Source organism: Boleophthalmus pectinirostris, unplaced genomic scaffold (genome assembly GCF_026225935.1).
Source record: "Boleophthalmus pectinirostris isolate CB_2022bp ecotype Guang Dong unplaced genomic scaffold, ASM2622593v1 HiC_scaffold_2, whole genome shotgun sequence".
In the NCBI taxonomy this organism is placed as follows: domain Eukaryota; kingdom Metazoa; phylum Chordata; class Actinopteri; order Gobiiformes; family Gobiidae; genus Boleophthalmus; species Boleophthalmus pectinirostris.
The window spans coordinates 45,751,510-45,767,530 of record NW_026571152.1 but is presented as its reverse complement, the minus strand read 5'-3'; the positions used below and the strand labels follow the sequence as shown (position 1 = coordinate 45,767,530).

The 16,021-nt window shown below is 48.2% G+C and overlaps 1 protein-coding gene across 1 annotated transcript in view; it reads right to left on the bottom strand.

The window, feature by feature from the left end:
* The window catches only part of myrf (myelin regulatory factor), a 44,430-nt gene that overhangs the window by 19,166 nt on the left and 9,243 nt on the right, over positions 1–16,021 (bottom strand). The window contains exons 2-5 of the mRNA XM_055155938.1: positions 6,659–6,738; positions 5,951–6,078; positions 3,073–3,171; positions 1,745–2,026 (exon numbers count right to left, since the gene is read on the bottom strand). Of these exons, the coding sequence (XP_055011913.1) occupies positions 1,745–2,026; positions 3,073–3,171; positions 5,951–6,078; positions 6,659–6,738 (589 nt within the window). The remainder of the gene's footprint in view (positions 1–1,744; positions 2,027–3,072; positions 3,172–5,950; positions 6,079–6,658; positions 6,739–16,021) is intronic.

Below are 16,021 nucleotides of genomic sequence, written 5' to 3'. Positions count from 1 at the left end.
ACTGTAAGAGTACTAGAGTACTATAAGAGTACTGTAAGAGTACTAGAGTACTGTAAGAGCACTGTATGAGTACTTGAGTACTGTAAGAGTATTAGAGTACTGTAAGAGTACTAGAGTACTATAAGAGTACTGTAGAGTAGAGTACTAGAGTACTAGAGTACTGTAAGAGCACTGTAAGTACTTGAGTACTGTAAGAGTATAGAGTACTGTAGAGTACTAGAGTACTAGAGTACTGTAAGAGTACTAGAGTACTATAAGAGTACTGTAAGAGTACTAGAGTACTGTAAGAGTACTAGAGTACTATAAGAGTACTGTAAGAGTACTAGAGTACTGTAAGAGCACTGTATGAGTACTTGAGTACTGTAAGAGTACTAGAGTACTGTAAGAGTACTAGAGTACTATAAGAGTACTGTAAGAGTACTAGAGTACTAGTACTAGAGTACTATAAGAGTACTGTAAGAGTACTCGAGTACTGTAAGAGTACTGTATGAGTACTTGAGTACTGTAAGAGTACTAGAGTACTGTAAGAGTACTAGAGTACTGGGCCTCGTTGGTCTGAGGTTGATCTGGTTTGTGTTTTTGAGTCTCAGTTTGTTTTTTCTCTCTGAACTTTTCCGTCTGAAACGAATCGAGCCTCAAACATTTTCACCTGAACAGTCTGATTATTAAAGCTTCACTGTGTAACTTCTCTGGAGAAGAGTCTGTCACCTGCTCGTCTCCAAGGAAATACATCAGTTTAATGTCACATTGTGGAACATTTCAAGACAATAAAATGCAGTGAAACGTTCACATGAACAGTTACACACAGGCCCACAGTCAGACCAGACTCTAAAAACACAAAAAACAGATTCATTTAACTCTGAGTTTGTTTAACTCTGAGTTTGTTTAACTCTGAGTTTGTTTTACTCTGAGTTTGTTTAACTCTGAGTTTGTTTTACTCTGAGTTTGTTTACTCTGAGTTTGTTTAACTCTGAGTTTGTTTTACTCTGAGTTTGTTTAACTCTGAGTTTGTTTTACTCTGAGTTTGTTTAACTCTGAGTTTGTTTTACTCTGAGTTTAAAACTCCAATATTACACAACAAAAACACAACTCAGGTCTGTGTGTGACCAGGAAACATGGCCCCTGTGTGTGACATGGCTCTTGTGTGATGTGGCCCCTGTGTGATGTGGCCCCTGTTTGACATGGCCCCTGCGTGTGTGACGTGGCCCCTGCGTGTGTGATGTGGCCCCTGTGTGTGTGACATGGCTCCTGTGTGTGTGACATGGCCCGTGTGTGTGTGAGACGTGCCCCCTGCCTGTGTGACGTGACCCCTGTGTGATGTGGCCCCTGTTTGACATGGCCCCTGCGTGTGTGTGACATGGCCCTTGTGTGACGTGGCCCCTGTGTGACGTGGCCCCTGCGTGTGTGACATGCCCCCCTCTGCGTGTGTGACTTGCCCCTCTGCGTGTGTGACTTGCCCCTCTGTGTGTGTGACTTGCCCCCCTCTGCGTGTGTGACTTGGCCTCCTCTGCGTGTGTGACATGCCCCCCTCTGCGTGTGTGACTTGCCCCTCTGCGTGTGTGACTTGCCCCTCTGCGTGTGTTACATGACCCCCTCTGCGTGTGTGACATGCCCCCCTCTGCGTGTGTGACTTGCCCCCCTCTGCGTGTGTGACTTGCCCCCCTCTGCGTGTGTGACTTGCCCCTCTGCGTGTGTGACTTGCCCCTCTGCGTGTGTGACTTGCCCCTCTGCGTGTGTGACTCACCCCGGGGCGTAGGGGCCGCGGTGCTCAGTCTTGACGGGCGCCTGCTGCGGGCCGAGGGCGGGGCAGGGGGCGGGGCAGGGGGCGGGGCAGGGGTTGGCGGGGCAGGGGTAGTTGTGGCGGTGCGGGGGCGGGGCCTGGGCGTAGGCGGGGCAGGGGTTGGCGGGCGCGTGGCGGAGGGGCACCGGGGGGCTCACGGCCGGGCACAGCAGACCCCCAGAGGAGACGCCTGCCTGGGGAGACGGGTACTGAGCTCCGGGGCCACTGTGCACCTCAGCGAAGCAGCTGCGGAACGTCCACAACACACACACTTACTTCACACACAAACGCCTCCCATTTAAAGCTGCACTGGGGAACTTTTCTGGTGGAGGCTCCGTCATTTCTCCGTGGAGATGTTACTGTCAGTGCTTTGTCTGGAATGTTTCGCAGTGCGGCATTAAAGCTTTCCTTCTGTTTTTACGTTTTTTTTGAGCGACGAAACCTCCTGTGATTGAAATGGTGTAAAGTCGAGATGTTTAAAGTCACACTGCGAAACATTCCAGGCAGAGCAGAGACGTCTCCATAGAAACAAGCAGGTGACGGACAGACAACCAAAAAGTTACACAGTGCAGCTTTAAACTACTGTACATTTATTAACATATTCAATGAATTACATGTTGATCATTTATAATTCAGGTGCAGAGTTGATCCTGACGTGTGACTGAGACTCTGAGGTGTGATTCTAACTGGAGGCACTGCTCTGTCTGGGGTGTAACTGGAGGCACTGCTCTGTCTGGGGTGTAACTGGAGGCACTGCTCTGTCTGGGGTGTAACTGGAGGCACTGCTCTGTCTGGGGTGTAACTGGAGGCACTGCTCTGTCTGGTGTGTAACTGGAGGCACTGCTCTGTCTGGGGTGTAACTGGAGGCACTGCTCTGTCTGGGGTGTAACTGGAGGCACTGCTCTGTCTGCAGCTCTGTGACTCAGGACGCTGAACACTCGGGTCACAGGAAAATAAAAACGTGTTCTTTAAATCACTTTGGGATTTTTTTCTTGTTATCTTTTTTGACAGTGTTTGTTATTGTGTCGCCATGGCAACTCCTAAACATTGCACCACAGAGATCCACGTAGCACACCCCCAGCGTGACGTCACTGCAGTGTGAACAAACTGATGCAGAACGAACACTTCTGAGACAATTCACTCGTAATAATCTGCTGTTCTCAGTCTAAAAATATAAATAAATATAAATAAAATAAAAGCTGAGATATTTGAAACTTGAATTTTCTGCGTCTGAGTTTTTCTGCGTCTGAGCTAAAGAGCAGAACATGAAAAAAGCATCTGGAGGCACTGACATGTCTGCGCAGTCGTCCTCTTTGCTGATGTATTCTTCCAGGATGCTCGTGTCGATGTTGGTCGGCTCCAGAGAGCTGCTGATATCATGACCTGAGGAAGAGGAGGAGAGAGAGGAGGAGGAAGAGGAGGAAGAGGAGGAGGAGAGAGAGAGAGGAGAGAGAGAGGAGGAGAGAGAGGAGGAGGAGGAGAGAGAGGAGGAGAGGAGGAGAGGAGGAGGAGAGGAGGAGAGAGAGAGGGAGGAGAGAGAGGAGAGAGAGAGAGGAGGAGGAGAGAGAGGAGAGAGAGGAGAGAGGAGGAGGAGAGAGGAGAGGAGGAGAGAGAGGAGGAGGAGAGAGGAGGAGGAGAGAGGAGGAGGAGAGAGAGGAGAGGAGGAGAGAGGAGAGGAGGGAGAGAGGAGGAGAGAGGAGGAGAGAGAGGAGAGAGAGGAGGAGAGAGAGAGAGAGGAGGAGAGAGGAGGAGAGAGAGGAGAGGAGAGGAGGAGGGAGGAAGAGGAAGAGGAAGAGAGGAGAGAGGAGGAGGAGGAGGAGGAGAGAGGAGGGAGAGAGGAGGAGAGAGAGGAGGAGGAGAGGAGGAGGGAGAGAGAGAGAGAGGAGGAGAGAGAGAGGAGGAGGAGAGGAGAGAGGAGGGAGGAGAGAGGAGGAAGGAGAGAGAGGAGAGGAGAGGAGGAAGAGGAGGAGGAGGAGAGAGGAGGAGAGAGAGGAGAGAGAGGAGGAGAGAGGAGGAGGAGGAGGAGGAGAGAGGAGGAGAGAGAGGAGAGGAGAGGAGGAGAGAAGAGGAGGAGAGGAGAGAGGAGAGGAGAGAGGAGGAGGAAGAGGAGGGGGAGGAGAGAGGAGGGAGGAGAGAGAGAGGAGGAGAGAGGAGGAGAGAGAGGGGAGGAGAAGAGGAGGAGGAAGGAGGAGAGAGAGAGGAGAGGAGAGAGGAGAGAGAGAGGAGGAAGAGGAGAGGAGAGAGGAGGAGAGGAGGGAGAGAGGAGGAGAGAGGGAGGAGAGAGGAGGGAGGAGGAGAGGAGGAGAGAGAGGAGGAGAGAGAGAGAGGAGAGAGAGAGGAGGAGAGAGGAGGAGAGAGAGGAGGAGGGAGGAGAGAGGAGGAGAGAGGAGGAGGAGGGAGAGAGGAGGAGGAGAGGAGGAGGAGGAGGAGAGAGAGGGAGAGAGGAAGAGGAGGGAGAAGGAGGAGAGAGAGGAGGAAGAGGAGGAGAGGAGGAGAGAGAGAGGAGGAAGAGGAGGAAGAGAGGAGGAGAGGAGGAGAGGAGGAGGAAGAGGAGGAGAGAGGAGGAGAAGGAGAGAGAGAGAGAGAGAGGAGAGAGGAGGAGAGGAGAGAGGAGAGGAGGAGAGGAGGAGAGAGAGGAGGAAGAGGAGGAAGAGGAGGAGAGGAGGGAGAGGAGAAGAGGGGGAGGAAGAGGGAGAGAGGAGGAGAGAGGAGGAGGAAGAGGAGGAGAGAGGAGGAGAGGAGGAGAGAGAGAGAGGAGGAGGGAGAGAGGAGAGGAAGAGGAGGAAGAGGAGGAAGAGGAGGAGAGGAGGAGGAGAGAGGAGGAGAGGAGGGAAGAGGGGGAGGAAGAGGGGGAGGAGGGAGAGACAGAACATGTGGGTGAGTCAGATCCTTCAGTTCTTCTGATGTTTGGACAGTTTTAACCTGGACACAGTTACACTCGTGTCTCCTTCACTTTCCTCACACGTCCTCATCTGTTCCTCCTCTGTTCCTCTGTTCCTCCTCTGTTCCTCCTCTGTTCCTCTGTTCCTCCTCTGTTCCTCCTCTGTTCCTCTGTTCCTCCTCTGTTCCTCCTCTGTTCCTCCTCTGTTCCTCTGTTCCTCCTCTGTTCCTCTGTTCCTCCTCTGTCCTCCTCTGTTCCTCCTCTGTTCCTCTGTTCCTCTCTGTTCCTCTCTGTTCCTCTGTTCCTCCTCTGTTCCTCTGTTCCTCCTCTGTTCCTCTGTTCTGTTCCTCTGTTCCTCTGTTCCTCTGTTCCTCCTCTGTTCCTCCTCTGTTCCTCTCTCTGTTCTCTGTTCCTCCTCTGTTCCTCTGTTCCTCCTCTGCTCCTCTGTTCCTCCTCTGTTCCTCTGTTCCTCCTCTGTTCCTCCTCTGTTCCTCTGTTCCTCTCTGTTCCTCCTCTGTTCCTCTGTTCCTCTGTTCCCTCTGTTCCTCCTCTGTCCTCCTCTGCTCCTCCTCTGTTCCTCCTCTGCTCCTCTGTTCCTCCTCTGTTCCTCTGTTCCTCCTCTGCTCTGTTCCTCCTCTGTTCCTCCTTCCTCCTCTGTTCCTCCTCCTCTGCTCCTCCTCTGTTCCTCTCCTCCTCTGTTTCCTCTGCCTCTGTTCCTCTGTTCCTCCTCTGTTCCTCCTCTGCTCCTCCTCTGTTCCTCCTCTGTTCCTCCTCTGCTCCTCCTCTGCTCCTCCAGCCCTCAGTCTCACACTTTTATTTCAGTGTTTGCTCTGTGGTCTCCAGGAGCTCCTCCCATCATCTGCTCCATCAGCACCTGTGTCTCCTGAGGTTTGTGAAATGTGTTTTGGATCCAGTGAAATGAACTCGACCTTCACGTTCAGTTATTTGACGATGAAAAGACTGAAACTGGTTTTGTGTCGAGAGACAAAGTGAAATTACGGGGAAGAGAAGATTGTCAGACTGATGCTGCAGACGCTGGTCCAGAGACAAACCTCCTCTGTGCTGTTTAAACTGTTTCAACCACAGCAGCAGAACCATCAACCTCCTCAACCTCCTCAACCTCCTCAGCCCCTCAACCTCCTCAACCTCCTCAGCCCCTCAACCTCCTCAACCTCCTCAGCCTCCTCAGCTCCTCTCCTCAACCTCCTCAACCTCCTCAACCTCCTCAACCTCCTCAGCTCCTCAACCTCCTCAACCTCCTCAACCTCCTCAACCTCCTCAACCTCCTCAACCTCCTCAACTCCTCAACCTCCTCAACCACCTCAACCTCCTCAACCTCCTCAACCTCCTCAACCTCCTCAACCTCCTCAACCTCCTCAACCTCCTCAACCTCCTCAACCTCCTCAACCTCCTCAACCTCCTCAGCCCCTCAACCTCCTCAGCTCCTCAACCTCCTCAGCCTCCTCAGCCTCCTCAGCCCCTCAACCTCCTCAACCTTCTCAACCTCCTCAGCTCCTCAACCTCCTCAACCTCCTCAACCTCCTCAGCTCCTCAACCTCCTCAACCTCCTCAGCTCCTCAGCTCCTCAACCTCCTCAACCTCCTCAACCTCCTCAGCCTCCTCAACCTCCTCAACCTCCTCAACCTCCTCAGCTCCTCAACCTCCTCAGCCTCCTCAACCTCCTCAACCTCCTCAACTCTCAACCTCCTCAACCTCCTCAGCCTCCTCAGCCTCCTCAACCTCCTCAACCTTCTCAGCCTCCTCAGCCTCCTCAACCTCCTCCCTCCTCCCTCCTCAACCTCCTCAACCTCCTCAGCCTCCTCAGCTCCTCAACCTCCTCAACCTCCTCAACCTCCTCAGCTCCTCAACCTCCTCAACCTCCTCAACCTCCTCAGCCTCCTCAACCTCCTCAACCTCCTCAACCTCCTCAACCTCTCCATCCTCTTAACACTTTTATATCTTTAATCTGGAAACGTTTCACTGTCTCAGTGTTGTACCTGAACGTTCATATTCTGGTTGAACCTGAGCTGAACTCTGTGTTTCTCCTGATTCACTCTGAGCTCGTTCACTCTGGAGTCTGAACGGTTTGTGTTTCTGTTTAACCTCGTTTAATAAAGTTCCAGATTTCTTTAATGTTCCAGGTGAAATAATCACACCGAAAAACACTCGCCGCAGCGTCGCGTCGCGTCGCGTCGCAGCAGCGTCGCGTCGCGTCGCGTCGCCGCAGCGTCACCGAAACCAAACCAAACCGCGACGCAGCAGCAACAAGGATCCATCACATGAACATTTAAAAGAGTCAAAGAGCTGAGGAAGGAAGAACCTCACACACTTTGAAAATAATCATGATACTGAAAAATAATATAATAAAACTAAACAAAAAAACTATGCACTTATTCATTTTTTTGAACTATGAACGAACTTGTTCTTTTTGAAATTTGTGAACTGAATTTTGAACAAGTTGATGTAGAAAATGAACTTTTCCCACAGAGTTTTGTCTCGTGTTTCTGTTTCATGTCAGAATGTGTGAGTTTGTTCTGTTTGTGCTTCTTGGTCTCATCATCAAATGAGACGCTGTTTTCAACTGACTCACCCGATAAAATAATGAATCAATGAATAAAATAAAGGTAGTTCCGTCAGTGCTTAATCACTGTTCTGTATCACTACGCTGAGCATCACCATAGCAACAGGTAAACACACGACCGGCTGTGAGGGACGAGCTTCAGCTGAAACAGAAACGACTGAAGCTCTGAACAGACAAAAGGCTCAGATGTAAAAGTGTTTTCAGTTTGTGGGAGTCTGGAGTAAGAGGATTAAAGAACAAGGAGCAGAGTTAGTCTGGTTTAACTCTGCTCCGTGTGCTTTCATCTTTACATCAACGAGTCTTTACTCTTTTTTTATTTTTCATTCCTAAAATATAAATGACCTCACCTCAGGTCCATGAGATCTTTGACTGAATCAGCCTGGACCAGAACCACAGAGTCTCTGAGCCACAGAGTCCGAGTCCAAGTCCGAGTCCGAGTCCGAGTCCGAGTCCGAGTCCAGCACTGATGCAAAACTGTTTCTCTGTTGTTTCTGTTTTGTTGATGCCAGTTTGAGCAGAGGGCATCACAGATCACAGAGGGCATCATTTATGGGCACAGGACTCCACATGAGCATCTCTCACCCTCCTCAGAACACGGGGGACGGGTTCTATCTCTTTATAAACCCCTCGGACTCCCCCCTCTCCTCCTCTCCTCCTCTTTACCCCTCCTCTTTAAGTGCCCTACCTCCTCTCTCCTCTCCTCTCCCCCCTCTCCTCCTCTCCTCCTCCTCTTTAAGTGCCCTACCTCCTCTCCTCTCTCCTCTCCTCTCCTCCTCTCCTCCTCTTTACCCCTCCTCTTTAAGTGCCCTACCTCCTCTCTCCTCTCCTCTCCCCCCTCTCCTCCTCTTTTTTCCCTCCTCCCTCTTCCTCTCTCATTTCTCCTCCTCCCCTCCCCGTCTCCTCTCCCTCCTTTCCTCCTTTCCTCCCTTCCTTCCTCCTCCTCCTCCCTCCCCCTCCTCCTCCTCCTCCCTCCCTCCTCCCTCCCTCCCTCCCTCCCTCCCTCCCTCCTCCTCCCTCCCTCCCTCCCTCCTCCTCCTCCCCTCCCTCCCTCCTCCTCCCTCCCTCCCTCCTCCTCCTCCCTCCCCCTCCCTCCTCCTCCTCCCTCCCTCCCTCCCTCCTCCTCCTCCCTCTCTCAGATAGATTAGCTCCACACTTAGTCCGTTGGGAATGTCAGGAATTCACCGAGCGTTAGGAAATCCCTCTTTATGTTCAAATTTGATTGTTTGAATTTTAACGTCAAACTGAAGCATCAGTGAGAAAAACTCCACAAATGTGACACGCGCACAAGTGTTTCTCCTGTGTCCACACTGGTCGTCCCCCCGCAGACCTGACGCGTGAGCAGAGTGTGCAGCGTGGAGTTTGGAGTTTGGAGTTTGGAGTTTGGGTCGATGTTCTCGGAGTCGGACACAGATGGATCTCGTCTCCTCCTCACGTCAGTTAAACCCGAGAATGTGCCCCCCCCAAACCAGAGCCAGATGTGCCCCCCCCACACAGCACTAAATCAGACTGGCACCACTGATAAGAGTCTGTGCACACATGACCCCACGCACACACACCACCCGACACACACACCACCCGACACACACACGACCAGTGTTTGGGAAGTTACTTTTAAAATGTAATCCCCTACAGATTACAGATTACATAGCCCAAAAGGTAGATTGTAACGGAATCCATTAAATTACTTAAAGTGAGTAATGTAATCTGATTACTTTGGATTACTTGATTTTCTGTAGAGAAACAAAGACGAGGATATTTAACCGTATTAAAAATATTATTGATAGAAGACGAGGAGACACGTCCACACAGCAGGATTTAGTCCTGGTTTAGTCCTGGTTTAGATCTAGTTTAGACCTGGTTTAGTCCTGGTTTAGACCTGGTTTAGATCTAGTTTGGATCTAGTTTAGACCTGGTTTAGTCCTGGTTTTAGACCTGGTTTATTTTCCAGCAATGAGTGGAATTACCGAAAATAAATAAATAAATTATAAATAAATAAAAATTATGTGAAAACAGTTAAATCCCTCTGTGTAATCCATTTATTTCAACAAAGTAACTGTAATCCAATGACCACTGACTGAAACAGTAACTGTAACTGAATACAGTTACTCATCATTTGTACTCTGATTACTTAACTCCAGTACATGTAATCTGTTACTCCCCGACTCTGCACACGACCAACGCACACACACGACTGACACACACGACCCGACACACACACATGACCCGACGCACACACACAACAGACACACGACCCGACACACACACATGACCCGACGCACACACACACAACTGACACACACGACCCGACGCACACACACGACTGACACACACACATGACCCGACGCACACACACAACTGACACACACGGCCCAACGCACACACACGACTGACACACACACATGACCCGACGCACACACACAACTGACACACACGACCCGACGCACACACACGACTGACACACACACACGACCCGATGCACACACATGACTGACACACACGACCCGACACACACACACGACTGGCACACACGACCTGACGCACACACACGACTGACACACACGACCCGACGCACACACACGACTGACACACACACACGACCCGATGCACACACACACGACTGACACACACGACCCGACGACACACACACGACCCGACGCACACACACGACTGACACACACGACCCGACGCACACACACGACTGACACACACGACACCGACGCACACACACGACTGACACACACACACGACCCGACGCACACACACGACTGACACACACGACCCGACGCACACACACGACTGACACACACACACGACCCGACGCACACACACGACTGACACACACACACACGACCCGACGCACACTTAAAACTAACTCTTACTTCACAATAAACATTTTCATTGGGAATTAAGTGTTTACATGGACTTTTAAAGTGGAATACATTTTTATTCAGAATTAAATTATTTTTATTCAGAATTAAATTATTTTTATTCAGAATTAAAGCTCTCATGAAAACATGGCCAATATTGATTTAAAACAACTTCATAAAGAAACAAGTGACGACTTCGTCATCAGAAAACTGTGGTGTCCAATCGAGCTGATGTGGACCGAACCAGGACTAAACCAGGACTGAACCAGGACTGAACCAGGACTGAACCAGGACTAAACCAGGACCGAACCAGGACCGAACCAGGACCGAACCAGGACCGAACCAGGACCGAACCAGGACCGAACCAGGACCGAACCAGGACTAAACCAGGACTGAACCAGGACTGAACCAGGACTAAACCAGGACCGAACCAGGACCGAACCAGGACTGAACCAGGCTGTGGGCCTGTTCTGCACGTCACACTATATTAAGAACAAAAATATCACATGGTTCTGTGAAGTTCAAATAAACCAGAGAGAATAAAATATCAACATTAAAATAGGCACCAAATAAAGAATAAATAAAAGGTCAAATAATTTTATTGTTTTTCATTGTTTTTTTTCTTTTTTTTGTTTATTAAAATTCAAACGAGCAAATGGTCCAGACACAGAAACACTAAACTGAGGAGAGACGTGTGATTTTGTTTGTAAATGTCGGTGACCAATGAGCTCCTTCGTTTCACGTGTGTCACTGAAATAAACAAATCTGATTGGACGCTCAGGTTTTCCTGCGCTCAGACAGAGGATTTGTTCTGTATAAAAATACAAAGAGATCAGTCTGTTTTTTTTTTTCAGTGTGAGTCTGAGTGTCGCCTTAAATGACTCCCGGAAGAAAACACTGGTTTGTTCTCACACAAAAGCCGAAGTCTAAAACATATTTACACAGAAAAGTGAAGGAGCAAAGTCCAGACGAGAAGAAAAATCAACCACACCCACGATTCTGGAGGTTTTATTAAAGCAATTTCACTGAAACCTCCTTTCACCTGCAGCCGACCACAGCCTCTGACCGTCAGCAAAACACAAACCAGCAGCAGAACCACAGCCACCTCACACTCTCCGTCTCCTCCTCTTCACCACTGCACGACCCCAGAACTTCACACAACCACAACCTCCTCTTTCACTGCAAAAACCTTGGCCAAAATGTAGAATATAAACACTTAAATCTATCAGAAAATGATGTAATGATGTCTCTCTGGCAGCAGGAGACTATGGACCAGTGGACTCACTCTGTCACTGCATCCAACAGATCAGTGTGTGGAGGCAAAACAACTTTCTCCAGCTAAACTCTGATAAGACTGAAGTCATAGTGTTTGGTCCACAGAAACAAAGGGACAGTGTCAGCATCACCTCCAGTCTCTCTCTCTAAAACCTTCAAATCAGGCAAGAAATCTAGGGGTAATAATGGACTCAGACTTGAACTTTAACAGTCACATAAAATCAATAACATCTGCAGCCTTTTACCATCTAAAAAACATAGCAAAAATCAAAGGTTTACTGTCTAAATCAGACTTGGAGAGACTTATCCATGCATTTGTCTCCAGTAGGTGAGATACTGTAATGTTCTGCTCACTGGCCTCTCCAAACGAACTGTGAGACGCTGCAGAACATCCAGAACATCCAGAACGCTGCAGCTCGGGTCCTGACTCGAACTAGGAAGTACGAGCACATAAGTCCTGTGCTCAGGTCTCTGCTCTGGCTCCTGTGCCTCAGAGAATAGACTTTAAAGCAGCTCTGCTTGTGTACAAGTCTCTCCATGGCTGAGCACCAAAGTACATCTGTGACATGTTAGTGTCATATGAACATCTCACACTCTGAGGAGCTCAGGGACCGGCCTCCTGCTGCTGCCCAGAGTCACGACTAAACAAGGGGAGTCAGAGTTTCAGGTTCATGCAGCTAAAACCTGGAACAGTCTGAACATGTGAGACAGACTCTTCTGTGACGCTGTTTAAATCCAGACTCTAAACATTTCTGTTTAACTGTGCAAATAACTGAAAGGTTTTCATTCCGCACTCTTCTCTCTTTTTTAATTTTAATCTTATTTATGTTTTGATTTGTTTTTATTATGATTTTAATGTATTTCTTATTCTGTAAAGCACTTTGAATTACTTTGTGTACGAATTGTGCTGTACAAATAAACTTGCCTTGCCTTGCCTTGCCTAAAAATAGAGAAATGATGTGTCCACGCAGAAGATCATTTTACTGGAGAAGTTCTCTGAAAATAAACGACGTCTAGACGAGAATGAAACATCTCAGAACAAGTAGAAAATAAATCTGAAAACGAAATGAAGAACCTGATATAAGAGAAAACCTGCAGCACTCTCCGGTTTCCACAAACACAAACGGACTCCTCTGAGCTTTAATCCAAGTTCTAATGTTCTAATGTTCTAATGTTCCTGGTCACAAACAGAGCTGGAGTTTATTCGTTTGTCTACGTCTCCAAAGCTCCAAACGCTCTGTCCCACCTTGTGACGTCATGAAACTGTATCGTGAACTCATGAACATCTGGTTCTTTCTCTGATCAGCAGATACACAAAGTCAAAGCGTCAGTTTCAGAATCGGGACAGAAAAAGCAGCAGGTCCAGTCCCAGAGAGTTTCCTTCATGTGGTGTTGTTGTCAAGAGCAGAAGGCACAAATCCAGACCAAGACCAGGACGAGACCACAGGGTCCCCAGACCTGGACAAGACCCAGACCACGGCCCATCGAGATCAAATCCAGATCATCTTTGTCATTTCCTACATTTATTTGTATTTTACAGATATTTTGTCACATTTATATCAATGTTTTTATAAATCTATCTCCATTTGATTTGATTCATGTTCATTTAAACTTAAAATAAGACAAACTGTTCTGCACTGAAACACTCTGCGCCCCTTTTTTGGACCCTCACCCTCAGTTTGAGAACCGTTTATTTAATCCCACTTCAACTGGAATTTTACACAAAACAGCTTCGAAGTTACTCAAGTGTTTGTTTGTTTCACATTTGCGCTCGTCGAGTGTCAGACCTCGAGTCCGAGACAAGATCAAGACCGTAAAAAAGCAGTTTGTGTCACGTGGAAACAGAGGGAGGACCCAAAACGCAGGACGGCTTCAAAATATTTAATGACAACTCAAAAAAATCCAAAACTCAAGACTAAATTGCCATGACAAGAGACACGGAGAAACTCTTACAGAGACAATGGACCAACAAAGGGCAGACGAGAACACAGGGTATAAACACACACACCTGAACGACACACAGGTGAGACACATGAGGGCGGAGCCAACAATCAACAACAACAAACAATCAGGGAGGAAAACTCAGAACTACAAGCAGACAAAACAAATGTCAAAATAAAACACAAACTACAACCACTACAAAACATGAACCATGACAGTTTGGAGACCAGTGTCAAGACCAAGACCAAGACTCGAGTACGACGACGCTACTGTCATGTATTTGTTTTCTGAGATTTGTTCAGACTCTTTGTTCTGTTCTTTTGTTCCTCGTCAGCTGTGGCTCTTCACAAACCAACTCAAACTACAAACACGATTCTACTTCAGTTTATTACAATTACACACAACTGGACAATAAATCCACTTCACATTATTATTATTATTATTATTCTTACATTACAGTTTACTGAAGTTAAAACAGGAGCTGAGCCTGAACTCAGGACGAACAAAGAGTTTATTAAGAAAGATTCAGGCTTTTGTCTCTTCATGAATAAAACCTCAAATGTAAATCCTTTTCATTAAACGTGAGGAAAGTCATGTTAGAATGTCCTTCCTCGTCACACTCAGAGCTGGAGTCGTGTTTGTTTGAGTAAATCTTTATTATGACTCTGTTACATCTCCAAACCTCCAAACACTCTGTTCCACCTTGTGATGTCATAAAGTGGTAGTTTTAACAGCTCCTTTTCCCTTTAGTTCAGTCGAGATCGACGACTCCAGGACTGAAACGATTCAAATGATTCTGGTGAAGGTGTGTGGAGTTTAAAAACAGAGAGGAGCACTTCCTGTATCACCACATAATGACATCACAAGGTGGAACAGTGTTTTCTGTTACAGAGAAGAACTCCTAAGCCTCAAAACACAACTCAAGCTCTGTTTGTGACGAGGAAACGACATTAGAACAGATGAGAGAACAGAGTCACGTGGAAGATTTAAAGAAAAACATTTAGGTCCATGATTCAGACACAAAGAGAAAGAGACAAAGACAGAGAGAAAGACAAAGAGAGAAAGAGAAAGAGAGAAAGAGACAGAGAGACAGAGACAGAGGAGGCAGAGTCAGAGAGACAGAGGAAACAGACGGACAGAAGAAACTGGACAGAGACTCGTCCTGAGGAGTACCTGCTCGTAGCCAGAGCATGATGACGTCCTTATGAAGCTTCAGTAGAAATAGAATCGTATTATTCCAGTATTTTGTCCATGTTTGGTGTGCGGTCTGAGTGGAGCTGTGTGGAGTTGTCGCGTGTGGAGCTCTGGAGGATTATGGGTGGTGGTCATGAGAAAGAGCTGTACCAGTCTGCCACACACTGTGTCACCCACGGCTCAGGCTCCAGGATTAGACTGAGGGCTGAAGAGGCCAGAACACACGTCAGGTGGAAAAACACCAGCGTATGTTCACAAAGACCCGGCGGACAGAACCAGAACCTCACAGAACCTCCCAGAACCTCGTAGAACCTCCCAGAACCTCCCAGAACCTCATAGAACCTCCCAGAACCTCATAGAACCTCCCAGAACCTCCCAGAACCTCCAGAACCTCCAGAACCTCCCAGAACCTCCAGAACCTCCCAGAACCTCCCAGAACCTCCCAGAACCTCGTAGAACCTCCCAGAACCTCCCCTTCTACAGGCTTAAAGCTTCAGACTTTCATTTATTTGGTCTCGACAGGAGTCGGAGCAGGAACACCGACATGACAGAAGAAAAAAGACAAACACAGAACTGGACAATCAGACTCAAACTGGACGGTTCAAATGTCATGGTGAAGTTTAACTCAAAAAGTGTTTTTTTTAACTCTTTGAAGGTGAAATGTGTGTTGGAGTTGGGGTTATTTGCCAGAGTTTATTTGGCTGAAGTTAATTCAACTTCCCTCAGTGTTCATTTGGCTCCTCCCACCTCCTCCCTGGTGTGTGTCCTGGAGCATGTGACTCCAGAACCTCTGAGCTCCACCAGACCTGAGCCGTGCAGGACTCCAGACTCCAGAGAGGCTCAGACCTGGAGAGACGGACCCTGAGAGGCCCTCAGAGAAACTCTCAAGTGAAAATAAAGCCTCAGTGGAGCTTTTTAAGATTCCCAAAGCCCCTCACATCAGCCACTGTGTTTAGATGATCCACTTCTGTCATGTTTGTGTTTATCTGTACGAGCTTGAGCTAAAACTGGAGAAAAGATCTGCCCCAGTGTCTGTGTGCAGAGAGGAAGAGGAGGAGGAAGAGGAGGAGGAAGAGGAGGAGGAAGAGGAGGAGGAAGAGCAGGTCTGAGGTGGTCTTCTTCTCCTGAGGTGCGTTCACTGTCAGTGTGTAAATCACAGACGTGTCCAGCAGCTGCAGGAACAGAGGCCCGTTTAAACTTTTGTTTATTCTGTTTGAGTTCAAGTTCAAGTTTCTTATGTCACGTAAAACGATGCTAAAAGCTTTTACGTCCTTTATTCATCAGGATATTCAACTTTTCAGGGAATATTTTGTAAGAATTTAGTTGCAGGAGCATCAAAAAATCTGCACAAATCAAATCAAAAATAAAACATGAAAATAAACGGATCAGGACTGGAAACGTCTGAACGTTTTTCACTTTTATAATTTGTTTAGTTTTGAGATGTTTTGGGGCGCGGTCAGAGGGGCGGGGGGCAGGGGGCAGGGGGGGCGGGGGGCAGATCA